General features: G+C 58.5%; 1 protein-coding gene across 1 annotated transcript; it reads left to right on the forward strand.

Moving 5' to 3' along the window:
* The first annotated feature begins 7,718 nt into the window (after positions 1-7,718).
* On the forward strand, positions 7,719-22,950 carry DRC1 (dynein regulatory complex subunit 1). Its single transcript, XM_054819306.1, has 17 exons — positions 7,719-7,890; positions 9,259-9,349; positions 9,878-9,990; positions 11,585-11,768; positions 12,203-12,340; positions 13,080-13,166; positions 13,914-14,036; positions 17,056-17,195; positions 17,480-17,614; positions 17,739-17,968; positions 18,355-18,527; positions 19,255-19,344; positions 19,760-19,846; positions 20,184-20,374; positions 21,699-21,842; positions 21,945-22,047; positions 22,152-22,950. Exons 1-17 carry the CDS (start codon positions 7,763-7,765, stop codon positions 22,224-22,226), a joined length of 2,232 nt encoding a protein of 743 aa, XP_054675281.1. The 5' UTR covers positions 7,719-7,762; the 3' UTR covers positions 22,227-22,950.
* The last annotated feature ends 100 nt before the right edge of the window (positions 22,951-23,050 follow it).

The following is a 23,050-nucleotide window of genomic DNA, read 5'->3' on the forward strand; positions in this document are numbered from 1 at the left end:
CCCCTCCCTCGACCTGCTGCTCACGCTGCTGGACACGCAGCCCAGGACACGGGTGCTTTCTGCATTACCCACATTCATGCAATAACTGAAGAGCTCTCAGGGATGTTTTAAGGATGCCAATGTTTTATTCTAACAAAGGCTTAGTTTCATGCTGAATTCTCCGCCAAGGTCTCGCGTTCCTGGGGAGAGCGCCCACAGAGATGCCGGATGGATCTTTGCTCCATACCAGCAGAGCACCAAGGCACTTGGTGCCGGTGGCAGGTGAAGGACGGACATCTGTTGGACGTGCCCCAGGTTGTCCTCATCGGGGGTCTGACATACTCCAGCAGCTCATGGACTTCCTCGCTGCGGTCCACCGTCTGGCTGGCCCCAAAACACACGTGTCCACATGCACGGTGCAGCTGAGGGTGCAGCTGGCAGGACCTTGCCCGTCACTTCTGCAGGGCAGGGGGCAGCCACCAGTGGGACTGAGGGGCTGCCGCTGAGCAGGGAAGCCCCAGCTACTTCTCACCATCGTCTGCTGGCTGCACTGCAGGGTGCTGCCCAGCCAGGAGTCTCCCCTTGCCCATCCTAGGAGGGAGAAAGGAGGTGAGGAGGGACCCTGGGCTCCATTTGTCCCCGAGCGGGAACCCACGGGGGCCAAAGGGACCACACCTCGCAGGGGGACAACAGTTTGGTGCCAGTCCCGCTCCTGTTTAACTGCCCCACCCAAACCAAAACTCAGCGAGAGGCCATCACGTCTCTCACCGTCATCCCAGCGCTCCCGGACCGCGGCATCTCATCCTCCAGAAACCCCTCCCGAACCCCACGGCTGCGATGGCTGCACCAGACAGCCCCGTCCCGCCCCCGTCCCCCACGCTGGGCTCACCCGGCCCACGCTCCTCCCGGTCCCACCTTTCCTTGCCGCTGCTCCTTACGCCTCCATCACCATGGAGTGGAAGAGCGCGTCGACCTTAAAGCGGAGATCGAACGGCAGCGCCCGGTCCCCTGTCGGGGTGCCGCTGGGTGCTGAGCTCCCTCCTCTCCACGCGCGGCCCTGCTCGTCCCTGACGCCCCTGCGCACGCTGGTCTTCAGTTTGGCCCAGGACTGCCAGGCGTGCTGCAGCCTGGGCCCCTGCCCCAGGCCCTTGTAGCCCACCCAGGGCAGGGGCTCCCTCCCAGCTCTCTGCAGCCTGTCCAGGGCCCGAGACGGGGGGGGCTGTGCCCACGGGGGCAGGGGCCACACCGGGCCCAGGCCGGGGACAGACTCCCCCGGCACAGCCGGCTGCAGGGCCGCGCTGCCGGCAGCCCAGCGCTTTGCCCACGCCTGCCTCGCGTCCTGCCTGGCCGGTCCCGCTTGTCCCTTTGGGGGTCCCTGGGCCCCGAGGACGGGGAGCCATGCCTGCGAGCCCTCGCTGTCCCCAGGGCTCCTGGGCAGAGGCGCCTTGCAGGCCCTGCAGCATCTCTCGGGGGCCGTTTGGGGGAGCAGCCAGGTGACCTCCCACGCGTGGAGCGGCTCCCCACCGACGGCCAGCTCCAAGCCCAGCCGCAGTTCCAGCTGTGAGACCTCCTCGCGCACCAGGAGGTTCATGGCGTAGAGGACGGCGGCCAGCGTGGGCAGGTCCTGTTCTGCCGCAGGCTGGCTGCAGTGCGGGCAGCTGCCGGTGAAGAATCGGTGGCACTGCAGGCAGACCAGATATTCTTTCTTCACGGCCTCGCACAGGGTTTCAGCGCCGTCATCCTGAGTTGCCTTCAGCATATGCAGCAGGTCGAGGCAGATTTGGGTTATGTCCAGGGACTCCATCACGGATCTGGCGAAGCCAGGGGCTGAGGACAGAGAGGGGCGCTGGGGCCACCAGCGGGCTCTGCGGGAGGGAGGACAGCGGGTGTCAGCAAAAGGCAAACTCTGTGCCAGATCCTGCTCTCGCCCACCCGCCGCCTCCCCAGGGCAACACGGCAGCTGCCCGCGGCAGAGCTTCCCATGAGTGGGGGTCCCGGAGGGGGCTGCCCCCCTGCAGGGAAGAGGGGCTCTCCTCACCTGGTCTTCAGGCTCTCCGTAAACCCCTCCACGTCTTCCCAGGGGATGGAGGCTCCTGGGAGAGGAGGCAGAGGGAGAGTGAGCAAGGGCAGCCATCACGGGGGCTCCAGGCCCAACGGCATCTCTCGGCCGGCAGCCGCTGCGGCGCCCGGCGCGGCTCTGGGACGGGGCTGCTCACCTATGGGGTCCTTCCTCCTGCTTCTCCTAAGGTCCTTCCCCGCAGAGGTCCCCTGCGCCAGAAAGCAAGCGCCGGGTTAGTGCGGGGTGTCTGCCCTCAGCCAGGAGGGCCCCTTGCCCAGGCAACAGGGACCCTGAGGGGGGACTGGAGTGTCCCGGGCCCCAAGCCCCGTGCCCCAGCGGAGGTGGCTCGGTGCCTCCAGAGCAGGGGCCTGGCGGGGCGGGCAACGGTCGCTGTTGACTGCTGCCTCCCAAAACGGGGTCCCTCCCGAGCACCCCAGATATGTCTCTGCCCCGGGCCAAGCCCTGCCCAGGCAGCGTCTGGGGCGATGCCCAGGTGGACACCTGCCTTGGCCTTGTACTTGGGCCACCAGGTCAGGAAGATGCCCAGGCTCAGTACGGCCAACAAGCTGGTAGTGCAGGGCAGCACGACCATGCAGAGGCCCCAGAGGCTCAGGCTTGAGATGAAGAGCAGCACCGTCAGCTTCCACTCCTCCATCTCGCACAGGGAGCTCCAGCATCTCCTCCAGAGGTTCTGCATGACAAGGGAATGTGCAAGGGGGTCAAAAGGGGAGGCCGAGAAACCCGTTGAGATCCCCTGAGGGGAGGAGAGGTTGGGGTGACGCTGAAGCCCCCCGCTCCTACCTGCTTGTTTGCTTCTTCTCCCATCTCTGCTGTGTTTTTCACACAGTTGCCCATGTGCTCGCTTGCTCGCTGGCTCGCACATGAGTGAGAACCGAGCCCCCCTGAAACCCACTTAAGCAAAGGCCACGTTGGTGATGCCACAATGACATCGCATTAACACACAATGGTTGCCACAGCAGCCCAGGGCTGAGCTGGTGCAGCTCGGGCAGCTGGTGCAGTCCTCGGGGAGCAGCCGCCCCGCGAGCCCCTTTCTCAGGGTTTGGGGGGGCAGCGCACCCCAGAACATGGCCCAGGGCCTGCGGGGGAGCGGGCAGGGCAGGTCCCTCTGGCCACCCACCTCCACCCCTAGGCCAGGCCACTGTCATGGCTGCCTGGGCCTGGTGGCACCGGGGCTGCTCTGGCACCCTGTGGGGCCTGGGGGACGCGCTGGTGGGCCCTGGCAGCAGCCCCCCACTCCCATCCCAGGGGCTGGTGGGTTCTCACCAGCCACGGACACCGTAGTGGTCTCTTGTCCTCCCTCTTGCACCAGGGGTCCTGGCCAGGGCCTGGGGACACCCCATTGGGGGGTGGGTGGCTGCGGAGTGGGTGGCCGACTCACCTCGAGGCCTTCTCAACACTATTCCCACCCACGCGTAGGAGCTGTCATGGTGGCTTTTCTTGCCAGTGCTCCCTGTCCTTCCATTGCCATGGCATGTAAGAGCGCATCCACCTTACACCAGACATGGGGTGGCAGCGGCTGGTCCCTCCCGCGGTGCCGTGGGTGCCGAGCTCACTGCTGTCCCCAGGCGGCCCTGCTCGCCCCCGACGCTCCTCCACACTTTGGTTTTCAGTTTGGATCAGGAATACCCCATCCCTGGCAGTGTTGAAGGCCAGGTTGGATGGGGCTTTGGGCAACCTGGGCTAGTGGAGGGTGTCCCTGCCCATGGCAGGGGTGGCACTGGGTGGGCTCTGAGGTCCCTGCCCACCCAAACCAGTCTGTGTTTTATGATTTACAAGAACTCACTAACCACCATCACAGGCAAAACAGACTCAATTTGGGGAAGATTAATTTATTGCCAATTAAAAATAGACCAGGATAGTAAGAAACAAACACAAAAGTAAAACCACCTTCCCTCCACTCCATCTTCTTCCCAAGTTCAACTCAGCTCCTCCATTCCCAACTGCTTGACAAAGAGGACAACCTGCTTCCCCACGATCGTCTCCATGGACCAACATATGGGTCTTGTCCCTGCTGTGCTGACGAATGTCCCTGCTTGGGGACACCGGGTCCACAGGCCCGTCGACAATGTCACGGTGGGGGAATCTTGCCTGGCACAGAGCTCCAGGACTGCGCAGGAGCTTGTGGGGCAGCAGAAGCTCACAGGGCTCGTCTGTCCCACATGCTGCCACCCAGGGCATGGGGACTGAGAGGACGGGGAAGCAGCGGGGTGGGAAGAGGGAAGGAGGAAAGGGCTCGTCTTGAAAATCAACCAGTGACGAGCCCTCTCCTCAGTAGCACGAGACCTCGGCAGAGAACCCAGCAGTGAAACCCAACATTTATTTAGAGATTAAAACATTGGCATCCTAAAAACATTCTCAAGAGCTCTTCAGTTATTGCATGAATGAATCGGGATCAGTGACGTCCAGGGCTAGGAGGGTGTCAGGGACAGTGATGGCAGCGGGGACAGGCGTCGGGGCCGCTCTGTGACTCGTCCCCACGCTGGCTGGGCTGGCATGTCCCCAGCTGTCCCAGGTCCCTGCTTCATCCTTGTTTCAGAATGTCCCTCCATCGAGCTTTTCGGGAGCGCTCCCACCGCTCCAGCGATGCAGCCCCAGCTGGGGCCGGGGGCTGAGCTCCCCAGGAGGCTCTGAGACCCCCAGACTTTGTGCCCCGCAGCAGCCAGCTGGGCACCTCTACCAGCCCTGGTGAGGGATGCTCAGCCTCGGGATGGACGCCGTCCTCCAGCCCCACGTCTCTGGGACTAAAGCCAGGCATGGGACCCACAGAGGAGGAATGCAAAAGAGGAGGCCAAGCAGAAGCGAGGAGATGTCCCGTGAGGCTGCTGAAGGCTGCAGAGAGAAGGGGGGCACAGGGCACCCCTGTTTTCCCAGTCCAAATGCTCTCCAGCAGCAACGGGGCCCTCCTGGGCTCTTCAGGGGATCCTGGCGGAGAGGAGACGTGCCTGGCACAGTGGGGTGCTGGGCATGGGGTTCCCAGGGCAGGAACGGCTGAGGGGAGATACTGCAACTTGCTGCCATCGTCCCGCGCATGGGACGGATGCAGGGCTGTCTTCTGCTGAGAAGTCACCTGTGCTTTGGCCCTGCACCTGCAGCTTTGGGCAACGGGGACTTTTGGGAAGCTCCAGTTGGCATGATCTCTCCTTCCCACCTCCTGGGCAGAGGGCACCCGGGGTACGGGTGGACTAAGGAAAAATGTGGGTTTACTCTTTCCTCCTGGTTTGGGCTCCTGGCTGCAGCAAGCTGTCATCTCCTGCTTGTCCCTGCTGCCTTCATTTTGGTTCTGTGCCACAGGGATCCTGTCTCATCGCTGTGAAGCTGGTGAGCCATCTCAGGATGGTGTCTCACCCTGGTTGCCAACCCCAGACTTAATCCCGGTCCTGAATCCCGCCTTGGGGATTGATTTCTGTACTGGGTCTGGCTGGGATGAAGTCAACTTTCCTCCTAGCAGCCCATATCACAGGTTACAGCGTCGGTGGATAAGGGAAGGGCAACTGACGTCACCTAACTGGACTTGTGCAAGGCATTTGACACTGTCCCGCACGACATCCTTGTCTCTAAATTGGAGAGACATGGATTTGATGGATAGACCATGCGGTGGATAAGGAATTGGCTGGATGGTCGCACTCAAAGAGTTGTGGTCAACAGCTCAATGTCCAAGTGGAGAACGGTGACGAGTGGTGTTCCTCAGGGGTCGCTACTGGGACTGGTGCTGTTCAACATCTTTGCTGGCGACACGGACAGTGGGATGGAGTGCACCCTCAGCAAGTTTGCCGATGACATCAAGCTGTGTGGTGTGGTTGACACGCTGGAGGGAAGGGATGCCATCCAGAGGGACCTGGACAGGCTGGAGAGGTGGGACCGTGCAAACCGCATGAAGTTCAACAAGGCCAAGGGCAAGGTCCTGCACGTGGGTCGGCACAATCCCAAGCACAACTCCAGGCTGGGCAGGGAATGGATGGAGAGCAGCCCTGAGGAGAAGGACTTGGGGGTATTGATTGATGAGAAGCTCAACATGAGCCGGCAGTGTGCGCTTGTAGCCCAGAAAGCCAACCGTGTCCTGGGCTGCATCAAAAGCAGCGTGACCAGCAGGTCGAGGGAGGTGATCCTGCCCCTCTACTCCACTCTGGTGAGACCCCACCTGGAGTACTGCGTCCAGCTCTGGGGGCCCCAGTACAGGAGAGACATGGAGCTGTTGGAGCGAGTGCAGAGGAGGGACACGAAGCTGATCAGAGGGCTGGAGCACCTCTGCTGTGAGGACAGGCTGAGAGAGTTGGGGTTGTTCAGCCTGGAGAAAAGGCGGCTCTGGGGAGATCTAATTGCGGCTTACCAGTACCTGAAGGGGCTCCAGGAAAGATGGGGAGGGACTGTTTATGAGGGAGTGTAGTGACAGGACAAGGGGTAACGGGTTCAAGCTGAAGGAGGGTAATTTAGATTAGATATTAGAAAGAAATTCTTTACTGTGAGAGTGGTGAGGCACTGGCACAGGTTGCCCAGAGAGGTTATGGATGCCCCATCCCTGGAAGTGTTTAAGACCAGGTTGGATGAGGCTTTGGGCAACATGGTCTAGTGGAGGGTGTCCCTGCCCATGGCAGGGGGGTTGGAACTAGATGATCTTTGAGGTTCCTTCCAACCCAAACCATTCTATGATTCTATGATATCATGCCGTGCTTTGTCTTTGTAGCTAGAGGGGTGTTGATAACACAATGTTTTGGCTGGACAAGATAATCCACACCATCGGATGTCTTGCACACCAATAAAAGCTCAGAGAAAAGGAGGCCGGGGGAGACTTCCACATGCCCTGTTGGGATGCACCCACAAGTGCTGAAGGACCTGGCAGGTGTCATCACGAGGCCTCTCCTGAGAATCCTCAGCGAGTTTGCAGATGACACCAAACTGGGAGTAGTGGCTGGTAGGCCTGAGGGTTGCACTGCCATCCAGAGGGACCTTGCCAGGCTGGGGAAACGGGCCGACAGGAACTGCATGAAGCTCAACAAGGAGAAGCGCAAAATCCTGCACTTTGGGAGGAAGGTGGAGGGAGGAGACCCTTCCCCTCTGCTCAGCACTGGTGAGGCCACAGCTGAAGCGCTGGGTCCAGTGCTGGGCTTCCCAGTACAGGAGAGCCCAGCGATGGGCCATGAACATGCCGAAGGGTCTGGAGCATCTCTGCTGTGAGGAAAGGCTGAGGGAGCTGGGACTTTCAGCCTGGAGAAGACTCGGGATGATCTCGTCAATGTATATAAATACCCGAACGGAGGGCGCAAAGAGGCCGAAGCGAGGCTCTTTCAGCAGACCAGATCCTGTGAAAAGCCCTGTGGTGACTGACAGGGCAGTCTGCTGACCCAGGCTCTGCAGTGCAGCGCAGAGGACACAGGACACCAGCAATGTCTCACAGTGCCCCCGTGGCCATTTTTCAGCACCAATAATTCCTTCTTTCCCCTTTTTTTGGCTCTTTCCCCTCGGGTTCAGGCCCGCGGCCGCCCTCGCCTCAGGCCAACGGCCGTTCGGCGCATGCGCAGTAACGGCCGCTGTGTGGAGCGCGCCGCGCGGAGGCGGGAAGGTGCAGCGCGCATGCGCAGTCGTGCCGTTGCCGGGCGACGGGGGCTGCGATGCGCATGCGCTGTCTTGGCGTTGCCAGGCAACGTCGGAACGCTTTAGCCACGGCGGCTGCGACGCGCATGCGCTGTAGTCGCTTTACCGGGCCGCATGAGGCGGGCAGCGGGTGCAGAGGCGGGCTGGGGGGGCCTGGCCCTCAGCGACCCCGGCCCCGGCCCCGAGGAGCGTATCGCCGCCCGCCGCCGCCGCATCGCCGCCCGTCTCGATGCCAAGCGCCGGTGAGAAACGGGGATTGTGTCCGTGTCCCCCCACCCGCCCCGGTTGCGGTGGCCTGCACCCCCAGCCGAATCCCCCTAAATCAGAGCCGGGTCCAGGCCCCTCCTTGTCCCAAACAGGCACCAAGTCCCGCATCTTCTCCCCAGGCGCCATGCCTGGTCACGAGTGATGTCCTCTTGCCCAAAGTGGCACTGGGGTTCGTGCCCCCACCCCCAAACCCGTGCCAGTTCCAGATTGCTCACCCCAAATTGGCACCCAGTCCTGACCCCCCCACCCCGGACCAGCACAGGCTCGGGCACTGTCCCCAGGTCTCAGAACATCCCAAACCCCACACCGGCACTGGGGCCAGCACCCCTACCATGAACGGGCAGGGGGCAGGGACCCGACACAGCACCCAGGACCTCTCCCCAAACTGGCCATGGGTTGGGGACATTCCTCATTCCCCGCCAAATGGCAGGAGGTCAGGAACCACCCCTCCCAATCCCAAAGGACATCCCTGTCCCGTCCCCAGCCCAGCACTGGGGCAGCGATACCCCCTTCCCCAGGGTATTGCCCTGCCATGGACCCTCTTCCCCCCACCGGACAAAATCAGCACCAGGCCAGTGTCCTCCTGGATGAGGCTGATGTTGTTCCCAAAAGTGGGACTCACCAGCAACTGAGCACACCTTTCCCAAACTGGGGTCCTCTCCCAAGCCTTTGCTGTCCCTCCAGGCTGGGTGGGTCAGGGACCTTGTCTTCCCCCAGCCTGGGGAAAACTGGGGCAGTAACCATCATCTCCTCCTCAAACTAAGAGTAAAGCACAACAAGGTGCCTGCGGACCCTGGTACCAACCCATGGGACCAGACTGTACCTTGGTCACCAACATCCACTCCCACCCCAAAAGGCTCATTTTCCCCTTCCTGGTCCCCAAGCCTTCCCTTTAGGTTAGATTGATCCCGAGGAACTAGCATGGGATCGGTGTCAGTGCTGAAATGGCTCCAGGCAGAAGCTGGCTGTCTTCATGGCCAAGCAAAAGTCCTCCACAGCCACCGAAGAGCTGCCCCCAGGCTGCCTCTGCCCCCTGCCCTCCTCCCTCTGGGAAGCAAACAGGGGCTGAGCCCCCCAGCCCTGGGCTGCGCTCCCAGCTCCAGAAAGGGAGGCCTGGACCCCCTTGTTTTCCCTCAGGGGCATTGTCCCAGCCTTTCCTGCCTCCTTTCTGCATCGGTGGGGACCTCCTGGCCTGGGACTAAACCTGCTGAAGGGAAGAGAGAGCGAAGTGTGCTGTCCTAAACCATGCAGTCTGGGCTGGGATCCCAGATCCCAGGCCATCTCCGAGCTTTAGGAAAATGGTGAGGTGTAACATGTTCTGTCTTTTCCCCTTTTTTGCCCAGGGAGGCCTTTGGAGAAGATGCGGAGCCAAAGGTGGCTGAGGAGGAGGAAGAGCAGAGGAGGAGTCACAAGCAGATTGAGGAGAGCAGGCAGGTGTGGCAGGAACACAGGATGGTCCTTTCGGGTCCCTGACCTCTACACATTTGGCTTTACCCTTCTTTTAGCTTTGTGTGGTGCTTAGTGTCCACAGCAGCATTTACGCGAGAAGCAGCAAGGACAGAAACTCCTCAGGACTGGGTGGGGGGTGATTCTTGGGCTGGATCCTGGGAATATGATTTCCCTGTGGATTGGAAGGGTCTGGGACTGCCGTCATGCATCCAAACCCCCACCCAAACCCCCATCCGCACACACAGGGGAAGCAAAACAAGAAGGTCCTCTGAGCACATTCCTCTTGCTGCTGATGGCCTGCAGGGCTTTCTAGGAGAGGAAGGACCGATGGGGGCATTGAGGTCCTTGCAGGGCTCATCAATCCTGCCATAGACGGGGCTTGAGGGACCACATGGGCACCTCAGCCCAGGGAGAGGAGCCAGAGGCTGGACAGGCATAGCAAGAGTTCCTCCAGTATCCCTCCCTCCAGAGCTCGGGTCTCCGGGTGTGAGATGTGTACCACCTACTTCACAGAGGCTGGCCAAGCTGCTCTTTGATGGCACGCAGATGGTGACAAATATCCAGGTGGCTGCTGACGCGAGGGAAACGCAGAGGAGGGCAGAGGAGGCAGAGCTGAAGCTGCAGAGGTAAGAGACTGCACGGTGGGTCTGCGCTGCTGGGAAGGAGCAGTGGAGATGTTGGTGCAGCTTTCTGAGGACATCCTAACCCTGGTCATCCAGGAATGCTTAGCAGTTAAGGCAACACTGAATTTATGTTCAAAAGGAAAAGTTAGGCACACGAAGAGCCTCCAGGTCCCACCTGCCACAGCTGGGTCTTTACAGAGCTCTGCAGGTCAAGGCTGGTGGCTTCCCCAGGTGGCACTGCAGTACTACGGACTGTCTGGTTACCGATCTCCTCCAGACCCATCACATCTTCAGCTCCAGAGTGTGAGAAACACGGCTGGTTCTCAGCTTGTCACCAAGAGCCTGTACCACGTATAGTTGTGGTCTCCTTGCTCCAGAAGCATAGGCAGAGCTGTCCTCATGTCTGGCTTGGCAAACAGCTCTCCGGAGCCTGGAGGTGACACCGTAGTGGAGAACGTGCCACCTTGTGCTAAGGAAATGGCCTGTTTCCAGAGGTTGCCCTCCAGTCATGGGGATGGGGGTAGTTATTAGCCACACCATGGGAATGCGCTGGGACAAAACCCCAGGCAGGAAGAACGTGAGACTGTGCTAATTTGAGAAATTGGATATGAAGATCTTCACAGGGAGAATGGTCAGAGTCAGGGCCCCGATGTTGTAGAGATCTTCCTCCTTGGGGATACTCAGCACATGCCTGGACGAGGTCCTGCGCAACCTGCTCTGACATTGAAGTTAATCCTGCTGTTATCAGGAGCCGATGATTTCCTGAAGCCCTTCCAGCCTCGGTTACTCTCTGATCCTGTGCTGGGTTGACCCAGGCTGGAGGTCAGGTGCCCCCCAAAGCCGCTCTGTCACCCCCCTCCTCAGCTGGGCAGGGGAGAGAAAATATATCGAGAGGCTGGTGGGTCGAGATAAGGACAGGGAGAGATCGTTCACCAGTTACCGTCACGGGCAGAACAGGCTCAACTTAGAAAAAGGTGCCTGGAGCACCCCCCCCCCCCCCTTCTGCACTGATCTGGGTGTCTGCAGAGTTTCTCATGTCTTCTCACTCCTCTCTCTGGCTGCAAAAGCTCCCGCTATGGGTTTTTTTTTTTCCTCTTAACTGTGTTACCCCAGAGGCGCTACCACCATCACTGATGGCCTCAGCCTTGGCCAGTGATGGGTCCGTCTTGGTGCCATCTGGCATTGGCTCTGTCGGACACGGGGGAAGCTTCTGGCAGCTTCTCGCAGCAGCCACCCCTGTAGCCCCCCCGCTACCAAAACCTTGCCACGCAAACCCAAACCAGATCCTCTCTGTGCGCCTTCCTGGGCAAACCTGTCCTGCTTCACCCCTGGGAGCTGGGCTGTCTCCAAGGGACTGGATCTCCAGGACTGGGAGATGAGCTAGGAAACACTGAGTCCTTGCTCCTACTGCCTTTGGAGGGCACTGTAGGAACAATTTATGGTAGGCTGGCCATAGCAGGATGCCTGTCCCTTGCTCAGTGGGATTCCCAGTGGGAATCTCATTGAGGAACCAGGTGCTGGGCTACAGAACCATGTCTGAAGCACTTTCTGCCCTGCCCCAGCTCCCCGTTTGCTGTGTCCTCCTTTCTGTCTGCAGGGTGGAGAAGCTGGAGAGCGAAGCTAAGTCTAGCACATACAAGTTTGAGGAGATATCCTCCAAGTGGGCCTTGGCCAAGGAGATGACGATCCCGCAGGAGCTGTGGCAGCTGCTGAACCAACAGCAGCAGCAGTGCGCTCTGCTTCTGGAGGAGAAGAACAAGCTCATTGGTGAACTGCAGGAGGTAGCGTGGGGGACAGACAGGGACAACTGGGAAGGACAGGGGGGTTCAAGCTCTGGAAGATGCTCTTCTAAAGCAAACTGGCAGGTCCCAGATTGCACAGTCAAAAAAAAAAAGGCAAATGAGCAGAGAGGAGGAGTGGTTTTGTAGAGGGAGGAAAGCCTTCCCCACAGCAGGTTCCCTGGCTTCTGGAGAAGGAGTGGTGTGTCTGCAGGCATGTCGCCTCCCGCTCCATCTCACCTGGACCCTTTGGCAGCGATGAGCTGTCTTTCCTCCCGTCTTCCCTCCTAACTACCTCTTGACTTTCTGGCTCTTTGCTCTCATCACCTCTTCTCCTTTGGAAAAGGCGGCATCTGGGTCTTACCCTCTCAGTTAGCCCCTGAGGGTTCCTGGTCAAACACTTCTCTCTGATTTCAGCATCTGCTCTCCTCCTCCAGGAGCTGAAAAACAAAGATGAGCAATACGTGCAGGCCATTAAGAAGCAGTCGGATGATATCTACCTGCTTTTGGAGAGAATGGAGGAACAGATCAGGATCATGCTGAAAACTTACCGTCACAAGCTCCTACAGATTGAGGTAGCCAGTTCATATGGTGGAGGAAGAGTCCAATGAGAAAACCTGCGGCCGCTTGCTTCTCCATATTTACGGCAAAAAGGCCCCAGGCTCATTGCGCTGGCTGGGTTGACTGCTGTGCAGAGCAGCAGGGCTGATGTCTTGGTGAATGAGGCTGAAATCTGGCCAAGCAAGAGCACTGAACGGTGCTGAGGGGCTGGTTTATACGGTGCTGTGAATGACTGTGGTTCAGTGCGGAGCAACTTGGTGGCATGTGAAAGCTGTGGCTGCTTGACGGCTGATTATTCATGTCTCTCAAATCCAGAAAGGACCGTTCTAGTTCTTTAGCCTTACCTTCTGCAGACCACAGAGTCCCACCTCATGAATAAAACCTGCGTTTGTTGCTGAGTGTGGGCATCTCTCCCCATTTAATGCCTCGTAAGGTGAAATCAGGTGGCTGGCTGACCAAACTCCACTGCTAACCATCAAGCAATGATTTCCAGTGAACTTGCGGAGCTACTCACCACCGAGAGCATCCCTGCCAGCTCTGGGTGGCTGATGGCAGCAGTCCCTGTAGGGTCACAGTGTGAGGGCTCTGCCAGCGGGATCCTGGCACGGAGAGGAGAGATCAGGCCGGTGTGTTCATCGGACAGCGGCACCAGTCTGCAGCCGATCCTCTCCTGGAGGCTGCTGGCCTGGACTAGTGTAAGGTTGGCAACAAGCGGTGCCAACATGATGGTGAAGGGCTCTGTCTCCTTCACAGAAAGCTTTTGAGCTTGAACGGCGAGAGCTGCTGGACAACAACAGGAAGAAGTGGGAGGAAGCCATCCAAGCCCACAACGCACAAGAGGTAAGGTCCACGTGAAATTTAGAATCCTAGAATCACAGAATCGTTTTGGTTGGAAAAGACCCTTAAGATCATCAAGTCCAACCATTAACCTCACCCTGCCAAGCCCACCACTAACCCACGTCCCCAAGCACCACATCTCCACGTCTTTTCAATCCCTCCAGGGATGGGGACTCCACCACTTCCCTGGGCAGCCTGTCCCGGGGATTGACAACCCTTTGGGGGAAGACATTTTTCCTAATCTCCAATCTAAACCTCCCCTGGAGCACCTTGAGGCTGTTTCCTCTTGTCCTTTCACCAGTTACTTGGGAGAAGAGACTGACCCCCACCTGGCTGCACCCTCCTTCCAGAGGTCACTGTAGAGAGCAACCAGGTCTCCCCTCAGCCTCCTGTTCTCCAGGCTCAACACCCCCAGTTCCCTCAGCCGCTCCCATCAGACTTGTGCTCCAGACCCTGCACCACTTGGTTGCCCTTCTCTGGTCATGCTCCAGCACCTCAATGTCCTTCTGGTAGTGAGGGGCCAAAGGCCGCCAGGACCAGTGCCGCTCTCCAGCACTGGGCTGCCTTGAAAGACCCATGTCCACGAAGGCGGCTGGTTCCTCAGGAGCCTGGGGGGCAAAGGGGCAGGTTTTCAGCCTGCTCTGCAGAGGAGTTATCCATGCATGACCTTGCTTTGGGCTGGCCAAATGAGCTGTGATTATGGGAGGAAGGTGTCACCATTGATGGATGACATTCTCCTTTTGCCCGTAGCTGGAATATGTGCGTGCCCGTATGAGGAAGGTGGAAGAGTTTGAGAAACAGCTGAATCGGCTGCGGGTGCAGGATGAGGAGGAGTATAACAGCATGAAGATCCAGCTGGAGACCGATGTGCAGGTACGGAGAAAAGGCTGGCGTGTACCATGTGGGGAGGCAGTGGAGCAGATCTCCCTGGGCTTTTCTGTGTGTAGCTGGCTCTGTGGGAAAGCTAGACGGTATGAAAGCTGCAGCTGGTGTCTGGTCATCTCAGCTCCTCAGCATGCACAGCCCAGCCCCGTGCCAACAGGGTGATGGAGCTGTTCTCTCCTCTCCGTGGGTCCTATGCCACAGTGTCCACCTGCCCTTGGCTCTCAGAGGTCTGTAGCACATGAACTGTAGCTCTAGGACTTAGGAAGAACCTGGGTAGCTCGAGGAGTTTACTACTTCTGGCATCATGATTGATAGGAGAATCAAATAGTGTGATGTCCTGACACCAGATCATTTCAGATCAACTTAATTTCTTCCTTGTCAGGGTCCTTTGTCCTAGGAGCTGTTTTTCCCTCTGACATCTAGCCATGATTTCTCTGACACCCATGAAGTCCATGTGGCGTGAGAACTATCAGGAGTTTGCCGTTACTTAGGGAGAAGGGCATGCAGCAGAAGAGCACAGCCCTGGCACACCGCTGGCTGAACAAGCCCCAGGAGCTCTCACTGCACGTGGGATCCAAACCTCCTAGCCGTGGCTTCCCCGAGATACAGCTACCTTTCAGCCCGCTGCATCCTCTGCGAGCAGCAGTGGCAACAAAGCACTGCACCTGTGGCTCTCTGCAATCCTGCTGCTCCCCTGGCCGGCAGCCCTGGCGTTGGTCCTGGGCTGTCAGGTTTGGCTTTGCCCAGCATCATTCAGCCTCCTCTGCTCAGCAGAGAGCCCTGCCGCCGCTGACACCTTCCCTGCTAGTTGTTGTGCGTTGTTTCCCAGGCTGCACGGTAGAAATGGGACACGTTGCATTTGGACTTTAGTAGGACTCATTGTTTGTCCCATGGGATGTCCTCCTAGGAAGGCTGGGGAAATGTAGGCTAGGGTCAATGTCTAGAAGGTTTTGCACAATTTCAAGTGAAATATTAGTGTTGCAAGGTCCCTGTCAGCCTGAAAAGGTGAGTCCAGAGAGGGCAGTCCTGACTCTGTGGTTTCTTTGCCTTCATCTCGATAACCTGGAAGGCGACACGGCGTGTGTAACGTTCGCGGGTGGCTCTGAGCCATTTGGGGAGGGAGGCAGCAGCATGCTGCAGATCAAGGTTCACAGACGGCAGTGAGGGGCTGTTGTAAAAATGCACCTGCTGCCTTCAGCTGCAGTTGTGGGAGGGTTTATATATAAGGCAGGGGGAGTAATTATTCCTCTCTACTTTATACCTACGTGTCCTTGTCCAGGTTTGGCAACACACTTGGGAACAGGGGAGAGAGCCTAGAACAGACCAAGTACGCAAATGGCCCCTAAGAAAAGGTTGAAAGGCTGGGGCTGCTTAGACCAGGGAAGAGATTTCTGTGGAGAGGTGATGAGTCTACAAATATGCACAATTCTGGATGATGGAGGAGGAGAACGACTTCTTCTCTGCGTCCACTGTAGATGCAAGAAAAAATGGGGTTGAGTTTTGGTAGGGAAGATTTAAATCGATATTCAGAGTTAGATTTCAAGCTAGGAAAGCGTAGAAGTGGCAAGAACTTGCTTGATGGTTGGCTAGAGGGACGGTGCCATTGGTTTGCTGCTCTTTGATGCAAGGTTTTAGGAACAGTTTCTGCTGGGACTGATTTGGTGAAGCTTTCCCTCTGTGGGGCAGAGGGATGAAGTAGATGTCCTCCTGGTTCCCTTTAGCACGGCAGTTGTGTAACTGTAGAGCGCAGACTTCACCCTTCCAGTTCAGGGAGAATAAGAAAAGAGAAGTTGGAAACACCTATTGTCCTGATTAACCTGTGCTATCGTTATCCTGAGGTATCTCTGAAACAGGAGCTTAGCCAAGACTTGAAGATGAAGTCTGTGGTTTGTGGGCTAATGAGTACTCCCCGGTTTCACTCATTGGGAATCAGCATTTTAAAGATAGGGTTTGGGCCATAGTCTTCCTCCGTCTGCTGCAAGGAGAAGGTCCCTTGGCCCTGCTGGGATTTCCCTCCGTCTTTTCTTCAGTCAAGCTTTGATCCTAGCCAGGTGGGACTGCTTCTGGGTGTCTTCCCAGGTTGTTTTTCCACTCCCAGTTGTACGTAGGGCTACCCAGGAGAGCTCTGAGCCCGATAACCCAGGTACCAGTGTCCTCCCTGCTTCCAGCCTACAGCTCAGGACTCTTTACCTGTCCCCAGAGATCCCCCTGGGTCGAGAACAAGGTTCCCCCTGGCTGAGCCGCTGACGGAGGGCTGGGTCTCCATGCAGTCACGCTGCCTGCTCCCGGAGTTTCCGTGCCCTCGCTTCCAAATGAGCTGTAGGGCTGGCAGAGAGCAGCGATCATCGGAAGGGTGTGATGTCTCCCAACCCAGAGCAGCAGCCCCAGGAGACTGGGACAATCAGCCCGCAATTCCTTCCTTTCCATCAGCTGTTGAGCAAACAGGGGGCTGGGGAGCTGAGAGAGAGGTCTCCATTGCAGATATCTCCTCCATGGCAGTGTGGAGCAAAGGGGAGAACTCGCTGCCTCTCTCCTGTCCCCCAGGCTATGCAGTGAGACGATGCCATCGCAAATGCTTCAGTTGTTTGTTTTGTTCTCGTTTCCTTAAGACCTGGAGTTCGTGCGGTCACTCCTCCTGTGTGTCCCTTCCTCCGGCTCGCCAACTAACTTCTGTGCCTCTTGGTTAATTCAGGGACGTGCAATTCCTAGAACTGAAAATGAGCAGCTAGGTTGAGGAGAGAGGCCCAGATTAGTGTCCCACTGAGTGAAAGCGGGGTACAACTTCAGTCCGTTCTCCCTTCCCTAGATGTGGCCCCGTAGCATGTACTTAATTATGGACAACCAGCACCCCCATCACTCACCCACGAGTGATGCCACGTGGGCAGGGGTTAGCTGGGGGAACGTGCATGGGAAGATGGGGTTTGGAGATGCAGGATCAGTGGGATCCAGGCTTCAGTGTGGCCTTTGCTCATAGCATGGCTTGTTTTCGTGGTTTTCGAAATGCCAGAACCTGGAGAGGCAGCTGCAGCAGATGAAAGCCATCTATCAGCTGAACCAGGAGAAGCTGGACTACAACCTTCAGGTGCTTAAGAAGCAGGATGAGGAGAACACCATCATCAGATCCCAGCAGAAGAGGAAGCTCAACCGGTAAAAATCCATCCCTGGAAGATGGGTTTTGCCTTACCTGCCATCACCTCCCATACACTGTTTTTTGTGGAGCCCATCACCTAGCACAGGCCAACAACTCTGTCCCAACCCATCCCCAGGCAGGGGTTAGCCCAGGGCTGGCCATGGCCAACCTGTGCCAGCTGTATCATGGTCAGTAGCCAGGCCTTGGCTCTGAGTAGTCACTAGTCCCAAAGCCTTTGTCCCAGCTGGGTATGCCCGAAGGTGCCACTTTGGGGATGCCCAGCTTTGCTGTCCCTCCCCAGGCTCCACAGCTTGCTCAATAACCTGAGAACAAAATTGGCCAGCCAAGAGAAGCAGTTCAGAGAGGAGAACCAGAGCCTGGCAGCCGACTGCGAGCGCATCGTGGGGCAGTGCAAGGAGGTGCAGAGCAGAATGAGGTGGGGTGTGCGCCGGCGTCTGCCCACAGTGGGGCTTTGGAGCACCTAAGTGAGGTGCAGGGAGAGCTGACTTGTCGTTTCGGGGCACGGAGCCTCCTTCCATGGGCCATCTCCTTCTGCACAGGCACTTTGCTGTCAGCGATGCTGAGAAGTTCACGGAGGTCTGGCTCATGAACGAGGAGGAAGCCAAAGGGCTGATGCGCAAAGCCCTTGATGCAGATCGCATCATTCACACCCAGCAACTGGGGCTGCCCTGGGAAGAGCCTCGTTACTGGTTCCTGGGCAACGTCGGCCCTCTCGGGCATTACAAGGCGAAGAGGATGGCGACCAAGCTGGCTGCGGAGGTCCTGACAGGTGGGATGCGCAGTGCCCTTGTCACCCTTGTGTGTCACGGGGAGACCCTCACCTTCCTCTGTGACAGCCCCTTCTGTCACTCCTGTCCTTGCCATCGCAAGGTGGGATCTTACGGGGGTGACATTGCAAGCCCAGGCGGGGGCTGTCCGCAGCCCTGAGCTGGCTCATGCCCAGCCAGCCTGGGGATCTTTGTATTGTACTTTGCCCAGTGCTCCCAGTTCCCGACAAGCTGGCCAAGAGCCAGCTCGTGTCCCAAGGTCTTTGGGATGTTTTCCAGGTAGCAGGGATCAATTGTGCTTTCCCTGATGATTCCTGCAGCAATGTGACTGGAGAGCAGAGTCAAAAGCACAAACGCTTTTGCTCACCCTTCTTTCTCCATGTTTCAGAGAGTGGCTCTGGGGGACAGGAGGAGGAAGGGAGAGAGAAGAAGAAGGAAGAAGTGGGTAGTGGAGAAGGAGGCAAAGAAAACACAACGAAGGTTGAAGATAGACTCACACCTCTGCGAAATATCTCCAAGAAGACTGCCAAGAGGATCCTGGAGCTCGTGAGCGACGAGTCGGTGCGTGATGCTGTAGCACCTGCCTTGATCAGGGAGCAGGCGTGCTGTCCTCTGGTTGCTCCAGCTTGTAGTGGATCTCTTCTGAGCTTCCCGTCACGGGGTGGAGGCTTCTGCAGGCGCTGCCTTGCTGTGCCGAGCAGCCTGTTGTCAGAGAGCTGCCCCAGGGGCCGGGAGAAGATCCCCGGATCTTCCCACTGTGTGTGCCCCATATGTGATGCTCATAGAAGGTACTGGCAGGCACAGCCCCCTTGCCCAAATCCACAGCTCCCCCGGCCAGAATAAGCACAGGCAAACCTGCTGCATCTGACGCTCCAGGCTGTTCTCTGTCTCTGGGGACAGTCAGCAAGAGTTTCAGATCATAGAATTAGAGAATCATAGAATCATTAAGGTTGGAAAAGACCTCTAAGATCATCAAGTCCAACCGTCAACCCAACACCACCATGCCTACTAAACCATGTCCCGAAGTGCCACGTCTACACGTTTTTTGAACACCTCCAGGGTGGTCATGAGGTCCTTTTGGCATCACTGTGCTGACGACTCGATCTTCCCTGCCTGCTGGGTGGCTGTTCCAGAGCGTCCTGGCCCTGCCAGCCTCCCGCTGCCCACCCTGCCCGCTCAGCCTGCCGTGGCAGGATGGCACGGCCATAGCGTGGCATGGGTTGGCTTCTGGGCAGGGACAGAGACGCTCGCTATTTCTCTGCACCCTCTCCTCTACGTGTCTCCCAAGGGTTTCCTCATTGAGAGCAAGCTGCTGAGGCCCCTGCACGAGCTGGGGAGGCACGAGCGCACCCTCATGAAGCTCGACTCCATCTTTGCGGTGAGTTGTGGCTTGGCCCGTTGGGGGCCGCAGGGAAGGCTGGTGGTCCCAAGGGAAAGCTCTCTGCCCGTGTCCGCGCAGTGTAGGGCTGAGCTGCCCCGGGGAGGTCCGGCTGGGCTGCTGGGAGGGCTCTGGGGCAGGAGGAGCACGCAGGAGGGTGTGAAGCGCTGTGGCCAGATGCTTCTCAGCTCAAGGCCATCCTGCTGATGAATGCAGCATCATCTCCAGCCTGTTCTCAGACTCTCCCATCCATAAATAACCCCAGCTCTCCCACACTAACCAGTTCTTACCACCCGCTCCTGCCTTGCGTGGCATCACCAGAGGGGCACTCTCCGCTTCTGGGAAATGCTCTTTGTTTCGCTCCCCCTCTCGTGATGTCCCTGAGGGATGCTAACCTGGTTCCTTTGCTCCCCAGGCCCTCAAAATCGACAGTGAGGATGACCTGTACCAGCTGGTGGATTTTTTCCTGAAGTACAAAGCCCAGGAGGTGGCCGTCAGCCAGGTGGGACCACCAGGGACAGCAGTGGGGAGAGCTCAGCAGAGCCAGGGGTCCAGGGAAGGGGGAGCAGAACATCTCCTGAACATCCAGGGAAGGCAGAGAAGGGAACCAGCGTGTTGGCCCTGAAATGTTTCCCTGTGACCGGACAAGGGAGGTGAACGTGCCAGGGCTGAGCGGTTGTAATCTTCTGCTGGGGCTGAACAGAGCCTCTTGCGCATGAATTTTTGCCTCAGCTCCCTAAATTTGCCAAGGGACAAGGAAGCTCCCAGGGGGAACATGGCTCTTGGGGAGGAGGAGGTGGTGGAAGGCACAGCGCCCAGCTTGCTGGCCTTCCCTCCAGAGCCAGGGCAGCCCGGGTGGAGAAGATATCATGGATCCAGCTGAGGACAGAGAGGACGGTGGATCCGATGCCCAGAGGGACGAGACCAAATCCCCTCGGAGCTCGCGGGGCTCCCTTCCATCTGTGTGCATCCACGCTGATGATGTCCTGAAGATCCTGAAAGCATTTGCGCGGGATTTCGACAAGCTGAGGTAGGACTAGGGGCAGCGCAGGGCTGTTGGCAGTGGGAGGGAGGCAGACTGGGGCACGGGGGGCTACGGGGGCGTGCAGGCAGGGCTGCGTTCGTCACTGACCTGGACAGGGGACAGAGCGTGCCCTCAGCACGTTTGCTGGCGATCCCAAACTGGGAGGAGAGGCCGACAGAGCAGGAGGCTGCGCTGCCGTTCAGCGAGACCTGGACAGGCTGGAGAGTTGGGCGGAGAGGAACCCAATGGAATTCAACAAGGGCAAGGGTAGGGTCCTGCACCCAGGGAGGAATAACCCCAGCACCAGGACAGGGTGGGGGTGACCTGCTGGGAAGCAGCGCTGCGGAGAAGGGCCTGGACGTCCTGGTGGACACCAAGCTCTCCATGACCAGCGGTGTGCCCTCGTGGCCAAGGCAGCCAACGGTGTCCTGGGGTGCATGGAGAAGAGCGTGGCCAGCAGGTCGAGGGAGGTTCTCCTCCCCCTCTGCTCTGCCCTGCCCTGCTGAGGCCACATCTGGAGTTCTGTGTCCAGCTCTGGGCTCCCCAGTTCCAGACAGACTGGGAACTACTGGGGAGAGTCCAGCGGAGGGCTGCGAGGATGAGGAGGGGCCTGGAGCATCTCTGGTGTGAGGAAAGGCTGAGAGAGCTGGGGCTGGTTAGCCTGGAGAAGAGAAGGCTGAGAGGGGATCTGATCCACACTTATCAATAGCTAAAGGGTGGATGTCAAGAGGACGGGGCCAGACTCTTCTCAGTGGTGCCCAGTGACAGGACAAGGGGCAACGGGCACCAACTGGAACACGGGAAGTTCCATCTGAACATGAGGAGAAACTTCTTCACTGTGAGGGTGACCGAGCCCTGGGACAGGCTGCCCAGAGAGGTTGTGGAGTCTCCTTCTCTGGAGAGATTCAAAACTCACCTGGACGTGATCCTGTGCGACCTGCTCTGGGTGATCCTGCTCTAGCAGGGGGTTGGACTAGGTGATCTCCAGAGGTCCCTTCCAACCCCGACCAGTCTGGGATTCTGTGATTCTGGGGGTGACGGCATTGCCCTGGCTGGAACAAGACTCTGCCCTGCAAGATGACAGAGGGGTGGGGAGGGTCCCACCAGGACAAGGGGTACAGACAGGGGCTGAGTGAGGGATGGCTGGGGACAACCAGGCAGGAGCTGAACAGCAGCCCCAGGAGGGAAGCAAAGCCCTGGGGCAGGTGCCAGCTGTGGGGTCGTGCTCATTTGTGTGACGATGGCGATGGTGCTCAGTGCAGCTGAGGGCTACGGGGCTGTTCCTTGCCCGTGAAGAGCTGAGCCCCAGGGCTTTGTTCTCTGTCCCCAGGGAGAAGGACAGACCTGCAAAGGAGGTGCTACAGGTACAGGACAGCTCCAAGGATGGGGAGTACTGGGAAGCCCTGGCACACGTTATCCCCGAGCCGACATTGAAGCTGTGGGACGCGCTGATGGTGGCACTGGAGGAATATTAGTGAGTGCTGCTGGGGACAGGGCAGGCTGGTGGCGTGGCTGGGGGAACCGCGGCGAGGCTGGCACCGACTGACCGCGTCAATCCTCTGCCCTCCTTGCCCAGCGAGGTCCTCAAGCACAGGGCCAGCCTGCTCGCCGAAGCAGCCGTCCTGCAGCAGCAGAACTCGGAGCTGTACCTGCTGCTGGAGGAGTACGTCAGCTCCGGGGTGAGTGCGGCATCCTCCTCCCCTGCAGCCTGGGGACCCCCCACCACGCGTACCCCACAGCCCGCGGCCCATCGCTGTCAGGCTCAGGGTGCTTCTCCCCGCAGGTGAACAACAAGCTGCTCTCCCCTCCCACGCAGTGGATGGACCTGAGCCTCTCCTGCCCCGGGGAAGCGCAGTGAGTGCCCAGGGCCAGGACACGGCTTTTCTCTGCCCCGAGCTGAAGCTGTGTGCGGAGCCAGGGCTTCCTGGCAGGGACTAATAAACCCTTCCCAAACCTGGGCTGCGAGCGTGCCTGTGGCCTGCGAGGAGCACCCCTCTCGCCTCTGAAGGTGCTGGAGAGCCGCAGCCAAACGTCCCCCCCATCCAGGGGACTCACAGCGCGGTGGGAAAGCACTTCCCCACTCGTGCCGCGAAGCCGCGTGGTCTGTGTCCTCCCTCCCCTCCGTGGAGCCGAGGCCGGGCAGGAGCCTTCACCTCCCGCAGGTCAGCATCCCCACCGCCCCTGGGGTCCTGGCTTCGGGAGAGCCCACCTTTCTGTACCTGATTTTACACCTTATTCCTCACTTTTTTTTGTTTTTGCTGCTTCCCCCAAGACCTTTTCTCCCCCCAGACTCTTACCAAGCAACGCACCCCCAATTATTTTTCTTTCATCCGTCCTGGTGCTGCTACATCTGTACCTAAATTCTGCATTTCCAGGGAGATATCAGCCCCAAGCGGTGCTGCCGGCAGAGTTATCTCCAGGAGGGCTACATCACATCCGTGACTCCCTCCCACCCCTCTGGTTCACACCAGTTATGTCTCATTCCCAGTACGGGCTTCGTGGCCAGCTTTATCTTTAGCCTTGACTCCCCTGCCCAACACTAACACGGCACATACCACAGCAGAATAAAACCCTTTTTTTTTTGGTTTGGTTTGGTTTTTTTTTGCTCACTGAGTATCTGCGCCCTCAAACAGTTTTCCCTTTTCTCCTGGCCCCCATCGGGGGATTCCGGCCAGCTTGGAG

The sequence above is a fragment of the Grus americana genome, chromosome 3 (genome assembly GCF_028858705.1).
Source record: "Grus americana isolate bGruAme1 chromosome 3, bGruAme1.mat, whole genome shotgun sequence".
NCBI lineage: Eukaryota > Metazoa > Chordata > Aves > Gruiformes > Gruidae > Grus > Grus americana.

Coding starts and splice junctions, on each gene's coding strand:
- DRC1 (XM_054819306.1), top strand. CDS start 7,763: ATGAGGCGGGCAGCGGGTGCAGAGGCGGGCTGGGGGGGCCTGGCCCTC. Junction 11,769..12,202: donor TCATTGGTGAACTGCAGGAG/GTAGCGTGGGGG, acceptor CTCCTCCTCCAG/GAGCTGAAAAACAAAGATGA. Junction 17,969..18,354: donor GGCTGCGGAGGTCCTGACAG/GTGGGATGCGCA, acceptor TCCATGTTTCAG/AGAGTGGCTCTGGGGGACAG.